Raw genomic sequence first — 7,582 nt, 5'->3', positions numbered from 1 at the left:
TAATCAGTAAGTACCCTATACGTATTTTTGAACTCTGTTTGCTGGATATGTATCTAGACTATTGGATAATCAATCTTCTGCAGACAGAATTATAATAAATATGTATAGAGTACTAAGTAACTTTCGTATCTTAGTTATAGAGTGTAACTAGTTTTCGCAGGCACACGGTATACCTAACAAAAATGAAAAAAACAACTAGGTATCTAATCATTTTTATTAACAAATGTATATATTATTATATAATGTACCTAAATTTAATATTGTTGAGCAAAAATACTGTTATAGTGAAAGATAATGAAAAAAAAAGAAAAAAGGTGGGTAAGTGGATGTCACTCTGCTGTACAGTAGGTTACAAGTAGGTCACTGTATAATGGATGCAGTGTTGGGTAGTAACGTAACAGAAGTAACGCGTTCCTGTAACGGCGTTACTTTGACATACGTTTTGCCAGCTCCCCCCCCCCCAAGGAAAATCTATAAACAAACTAGGTATACAGAGATTTAGCACGTAATTCTCATGAATTTGCACGCCTATTTTGAAATATGCACGACCTTCCTTCCCTTAGAAAATAACTGTGCTTGTTTTGAGACAATTTTTTTTTATAACTTTTATGAATTATATTATATTTTATAAATCAATACCTATTTTAATTTATTTTTAAGTTAGGTATTATTAATTAATAATTTATAACGTTGATAAATAAAAATAATTTTAAAAAAATGTTCGTTATAATTGATGGTAGTAAGTACCGGAGTACTAGGCGACCGGAGCCGATAGACGAAGGGAGGTCCCTTGAGTGTGGCGACCGGAGCCGATAGACGACGAGAGCCACTAGAAATGTGTTACTTTAATTAACAAGGTTAAAATTACTTGTTAGGTCATCCGTCTGCCCGCAGATTTTCGCAAGATTTTTGCGAAACGTCATAAATTAGGAAACCTTTAATATCTCTAACACTGAAACTAAGTGAGATAAACTATTTCTGACTTCACTAAAAACTTTTTCATCTGGAACTGTATGTAGTAAAAAAAATAAAAATATTAAAAATATTGATTGTTAACACGTTTTCAAAGAAATTTTGGATTAATTTTGAAAATGCTATTTTTCATTGTTTACGTGCAAAAACATCAGAAGTAATTACGCGAGGTAAGTTCTGATCACACCAATGTATTGTGCGTAAAAAACCACACATTTTGATAAAAAAAATTTCGAAAAAAATCAATTCTAAGTATTTTTTTGAAAAAAATTCGCATTTTGAAAAAAATCTATTTTTTGAAGTTTTTCAGTGATAACGTCAAAACTAAGTCCGTCCGACCTTTTTTCTTTTACATTCTTATTAAGCACCCCAAGACACACATTTTGCAAAAAAAAAACCTTAAAAATCGATAGGTTGCTTAACTAGAATTGTTCCTAAACTACTTACGTGGAAACTTGTTTTACATTTTCAATCCTTACCTATAAATGTTGAACATTTTATAATTTTTAACAACAAAATCATTTTTCTTCCCAGTTTTCCGGATTTCAACCATTTGTCTATGTTCTCTTTGGAATATTTTTATATTATCTAAATAATAAATATTTATAGTTTATGTTGGCAACAATGGATAATCAATTCTTATCAAATTAGTCGAATGTTATTTTATAGACCAAAGGAAGGAGCAAAACATGTTTTAGAATTGTTGATTAGTGGACCAGAATCATATTTTTCGCACGATTTTAAACCAGAAATGATGTGACTTGTACCACCACTGAGTGTGTGCCAAGAAGAAGTAAGAATTAAATAATAAATTAAAAATTAAATTATTTTTGTTATTACTCTAATTGAATATATTATAGATTGTTTGAATGAACATAAGTAGTAGATCAAATCATCAGATCATGTATGATAAAACAATGTGTGTATCTACTAGTGCTGCAACCGAAGCACGAGAACTTATGACTAAAGCTCTCAAACAACCATTAACCTTACAGCAACAACAGCATCTTTTAGCTGAACTTGGAAATGATCCAATATTAGTTTATAATATAGGACTTACGCCTTGTAAAGTAAGCCAAGTTACACACAATTTATCAATGATTATGACTAATAATAATAATGTATTTTTTTGTAATTTAATTTTTAAGTTGCCAGATTTAGTTGAAAATAATCCTTTGATAGCTATTGAAGTATTACTAAAACTAATGCAGTCACATTCCATAACTGATTACTTCTCCGTCTTAATCTATATGGAAATGTCTTTACACTCATTGGAAGTAGTTATTCGGTATGTCATCATCATCATTAATCAATATTACTTTTTAATAAGTTTATGTGTTATTTAATAGATTAACTACTACTGTAGAACTTCCAACTGAATTTGTACATCTATACATATCAAATTGTATTGTTTCATGTGAAACTATTAAAGATCAATATATGCAAAACCGATTAGTTCGTTTAGTGTGTGTTTTCTTGCAATCTCTCATTAGAAATAAAATAATAAATGTTCAGGTAACAATTTTTTTTATGAATCATGATTTTTAACTGTTAACTTTATTTTATTAATTTACAAGGTTGTTATCATACATGTATATAACAACTAGAAAACCGTCTTCATACTACAGTGACCAATGTTGAAGTCAGTCGCCATATATAATTCAGGCAACGTTTACATTTATTTTACATACATTCATAAACATGTATACTTATATATACATATAATGGGATAATATTATTTTGTAAACACAGACTGCTTTGTAAATAGCAGGCGAAGTCAATGATAAGAAGGAGACGGCTATCTAGTTTTTTTTATATATCCATGGTTGTAATACAATTTCAACTTTTAACTGAACTAATACAATTTAAGAATATAATTTTTATATTAGTTAACAATCTTTACAAATTAATTATATTTCTTATAGGAATTATTTATTGAAGTTCAAGCCTTTTGTATTGATTTTATTGAAATTCGAGAAGCATCAGCTCTGTTTCGTTTTTTAGAACTACTAGAAACAGGAGATACTTGCAGTATTGGTAATATAGCTGCTGCCGCTGGTATGACACCTAGTACAATTGCTGCTTCTAAAGATAAGGATAAAGACAAAATAGTTCCAAAGGAAAAATAGTGTTAATGAGTTCTTCAATCAAATTAAAATGACATCTAATAGAGATTTACTATTAATATTAACTTTTATGATATGTGAAACTGTAAAGTGGAAATAAAAGTGTAATAATTTCTTATATGTTTTATATTTATACTTTTGCTAGTTCATAATGGTTAATTTTTTTTAATATATATAAATTAATATGACTTTAAATCGTACATTTAAACATTGTATTAGTTATATTATTATATATTATGAATGAAAAATATTATAAAAATGAATAGCAAACTTTTTTGCTTGTAAAAATATTTCAAATTCAGTTTAATCAATAGTATAATTTGATATTTTATTGGTCAAAACTAAACAGCACTACCAAATTCAAATACTTGTAATCTAAAAATTTCTTCTGATAGATAATTTATTTCGTATCTAAATATATAAATTATAAATAAAACATTTTAATAACAATATACATTTAATTGCACTAAGAAATTAGACGTTTCCATGGGCCGAAATATTTTCATAATCAACAATAAACAACTGATGTATGTAATCATTTATTCATATTATAGATTAAGGAAAATTATCTTTAATAAATCAAAGAAAAAGGTTTTCATTATTATTGTACCGTTTCATAATTATGAAGAATTGTAATACATAAATCTGCCAGGATTACCGAAATTAAAAATAATAGTAAAAAATATAATTTAAAAACTATTTATTTAAGTTGAGTCATTTTAATTTATTAACTTATAGTATTCAGTAGTAGTAGTAAAATTATTCGATTTTACATTTTGCGATAAAAGATATTGATTTTAATAATAGAATATAGAAAAAAAAAATGTTTACTTCTTTAGATTTGTTTAACATAGGTATATACATTATTTAATAAAAACAAATAACGTATTTTATCATAATTAGTATCTTTTATATTTTATATGTATATATTTTTTTGTTAAGCATGTTTAAATTGTAAGTACAGAAAAACTTAAAATACATTTAAAAATGAATGGAGTATATTATCTTCAAATAAATATATAATTATTTAACATATTTGATAAAATGAATAAATACAATGTAAGTTTAGAGATAATAGGAATATCATCTTTTATTTTTTTGGTAACACTTTCACTAGGAAAATTTATTTCATTTCCTTAGCGACTAAAAATGTAGAAGACATGTTTTAATCACTATTAAAAAAAAACTGTTTATTACACTACTTATTTAAAACATTTTAATTGTAAACTTCATACTTGTACATATTTTTATAATTGTATGTATCTTGGTCTATTTCAATAGTAAGTAATAAACCAATAAGTAATACCAATTATAGGATTGTTTTGATCATAAATCTTAAAAATTCCTGATAATAATAGGGTGTGACCAAACAAAATTTCTAAATAATTACATCAATCTTGTTAGTTAGTTGTTGAAATCATATTGAATGTTTACTGCACACTGCTAATAGAGTTTAAAAAGCTCTCAGAAATTTCTCTAGATGGTAAACATTGTCCAAAAGCTTTAAGCAATAACGATTGTTTGTTGACAGACGTTGAAAAATCTTCAAAAGAAAGTTTTGCATCGTTGTCACAATCCATTTTGCGCAATACGATGTCGACAAGTTCTCGTACGCCTTCGTCTGGATCCTCGTCTTGCGGATTTGACCAAACAGTTTCTGAAACGTGAAATTCTGTATATTTATTAATTATTAACTACTCTATATTATAGTTCTATTGTTTGACGTTTTATCAATGTTGAATGTATAGGCATTGATTTTAAAATTAATGGTATTGGTAAGTAAGTTATTTAGGAATAGGCTCAAATAGGGAGGCTTTTGGGGTCTAAGCCCCCAAACATTTCCTATATTTTGTTTTAAGCTTATTCAACATTATCAAAGTAAGGCTTTTATTTTAGCCCCCCTCCCTCAAATTATGACTGATGAACTGGGTCAATATATAATGGATGGTATTTAAGTTGAATTCAATAATATAATATCATTGTATACAAAAAACAATTCTTAGCGGTGACGGTTTGTCTGTGTGAATATTTTATATTATATATTTATATTGTTATAACTTATTATTAATACAGTAGTCGGTAAGTTGAATTAGTATTATACAATTATATCGTAATAACTAAAATCGTTATTCTTGGTTATTTAATATGTAAATTCGTCCAAATTTGATCATAAAATGACTATAAAAAACTGTGTTTTATATTTTTGAGATATTTTGGTAACAGAAAAAACTACTAACGTGGAAACTTCTTTTAAATTTTCAATTCTTACCTATAAATGTTGAACATTTTATAATTTTTAACAACAAAATCATTTTGCTTACCAGTTTTCCGGATTTCAACCCTTTGCCTATGTTCTCTTTGGAATATTTCTATATTGTCTAAATAATAAATATTTATATTTTATGTTGGCAACCATGGATAACCAATTCTTATCAAATGATTAGTCGAATATTTATATCTTACATTATTTCAGTATTTCAAACTAATAAATACACAAATATTGCGATTTAAGAGTCTAATTTATTAATTTTTTTGTTGAAAGATACAATAAAATTGTACTGTGAAATTTATTTATAGTGTCTTTATTGAGTTAGCATATCACTGTTTATACCTAGAAAATGTATCTTTCCGTTAACCAGCTATCTACTCTCATGAGGTATGTTTACACTTATTAACATAATATGTTATACTTATCCATTGTATTTAGTTTTATAATAATAAACTAATTAATTTCATAGCATTCTTAGTGAAGAAACTGTAGAAAATCAAACACTTGAATATCTAGTTTCGCAACTTCATCAATTTTTCAAACGAGAAGATAATTTTAAAGGTAAATGTTTAAACTTACATAATATAATATTCGCTCTGTACAAATAAATAAATTAACAGTTATTTAATTATTATTTTATTACTATTTCTGTTATTAAAATGTATATTTAATTAGAATCAAACAAAATTTGGATTGGGAGGAGACTGAAAAAAATATATAAATGATTTTTTAATAATAAAATTGGCTAATAATTCTAAACTATATTGTTTGCTACTAAATAAAAAGTAAAAACTGTTTCATGAGTCAAAATATTTTTTCTATCATAAATAAAATATAATGTTGTACAAATTGAAACTTTCATTCTTCTTTAATAGTCTATGATAAATTTTAATTTTAAATAAAAATAATCCAAGTTAGACTTTGGTTTTTAATTTTTTATCAAAATGTGATACAAAATGTATGTAATTAATGTTATCCTTGTAGACTTCATGTTACTAATATTTTTATAGTATCTTGCATTACTACCTATCATAGTTAATAATAAACATGAATTTATGTCTTATTTTATTAATCTTATAAAATTTTTTTATTCTCATTTAATGTTACCTACTCCTTTTTAGTTTTTACCATTTGTACCATTTTAAAGTCGTATTTATATATTTATCAATACTTATTAAATGTGTATAATATTAACTATAGTTGGCTGTACTTTACTTATGCTGATTCAACATTCTGATTTCTTACTCAATCAAACACAAAAATTTGCTGCTATAATATTATGTTATGAACTATACCGAAATGAACCAATTGCAAGTAATCCTTTAGCACCTATTTTTATGCATCTCTTGGTAAGCTATAATTTTAATTACAATATATAAATATTAATGTTGACTACATTTTATTTACAGCATAAAAAAGTTGATAGAAATGAATATGTTGGTGATTTGCCGGTTTTAACTATGCCAGTTAAAATATTTCTTTCCAATTTAATTATGTCCCAAAATTCCAAAGAGCTATTACGAAAATCTGCTAAACAAGTATTAACAGCACGCAGTGATCCCAGTAAACCTGTAGTTAATACAGTAACAATTCTTAATACAATAAAAGATCATCAAAAAAATCTTCCACGAACCGCAAAAAGCTCTCTTCCAATTATTATACCTGATCCTCAAAAAACTGAGTATGACATTGACCATTAAACAGTTGCATTTTTTATATTATTTTTTTTATAGATCAAAGGAAGGAGCAAAACAAGTTTTAGAATTGTTGATTAGTGGACCAAAATCTTATGTTTCGCACAATTTTAAACCAGAAATGATGCGACTTGTACCACCACTGTATGTGTGCAAAGAAGAAGTAAGAATTAAATAATAAATTAAAAATTAAATTATTTTTGTTATTACTCTATTTGAATATCTTCATAGATGGTTTGGATGAATATGAGTATTAGATCAAATCATCAGATCATGTATGATAAAACAATGTGTGTATCTACTAGTGCTGCAACCGAAGCACGAGAACTTATGACTAAAGCTCTCAAAACACCATTAATCTTACAGCAACAACAGCATATTTTAGCTGAACTTGTAAATGATCCAAAACTAGTTTATAATATAGGTCTTACGCCTTGTAAAGTAAGCCAAGTTACACACAATTTTTCAATGATTATGACTAATAATAATAATGTATTTTTTTGTAATTTAATTTTTAAGTT

General features: G+C 26.0%; 3 protein-coding genes across 3 annotated transcripts in view; all 3 read left to right on the top strand.

The window, feature by feature from the left end:
* Positions 1-1,831: 1,831 nt before the first annotated feature.
* On the top strand, positions 1,832-3,119 carry LOC100575685 (CCR4-NOT transcription complex subunit 11-like). Its single transcript, XM_029486485.1, has 4 exons — positions 1,832-2,042; positions 2,121-2,260; positions 2,322-2,487; positions 2,898-3,119. The coding sequence occupies exons 1-4, from the start codon at positions 1,842-1,844 to the stop codon at positions 3,099-3,101; spliced, it is 711 nt and encodes a 236-aa protein (XP_029342345.1). The 5' UTR covers positions 1,832-1,841; the 3' UTR covers positions 3,102-3,119.
* A 2,604-nt stretch (positions 3,120-5,723) lies between these two features.
* Positions 5,724-6,761, top strand: LOC115033625 (CCR4-NOT transcription complex subunit 11-like). The gene is made up of 3 exons (XM_029486480.1): positions 5,724-5,754; positions 5,837-5,928; positions 6,568-6,761. Exons 1-3 carry the CDS (start codon positions 5,750-5,752, stop codon positions 6,744-6,746), a joined length of 276 nt encoding a protein of 91 aa, XP_029342340.1. The 5' UTR covers positions 5,724-5,749; the 3' UTR covers positions 6,747-6,761.
* LOC100575244 (CCR4-NOT transcription complex subunit 11) overlaps positions 6,753-7,582 on the top strand; it is a 4,226-nt gene continuing 3,396 nt past the window's right edge. Inside the window, exons 1-3 of the mRNA XM_029485141.1 lie at positions 6,753-7,048; positions 7,101-7,224; positions 7,293-7,502. Of these exons, the coding sequence (XP_029341001.1) occupies positions 6,753-7,048; positions 7,101-7,224; positions 7,293-7,502 (630 nt within the window). The remainder of the gene's footprint in view (positions 7,049-7,100; positions 7,225-7,292; positions 7,503-7,582) is intronic.

This window comes from Acyrthosiphon pisum, chromosome X, assembly GCF_005508785.2.
Source record: "Acyrthosiphon pisum isolate AL4f chromosome X, pea_aphid_22Mar2018_4r6ur, whole genome shotgun sequence".
NCBI classification, from domain to species: Eukaryota; Metazoa; Arthropoda; class Insecta; order Hemiptera; family Aphididae; genus Acyrthosiphon; species Acyrthosiphon pisum.
The sequence above is the reverse complement of the archived record's forward strand: the minus strand, read 5'-3'. Positions and strand labels throughout refer to the sequence as shown.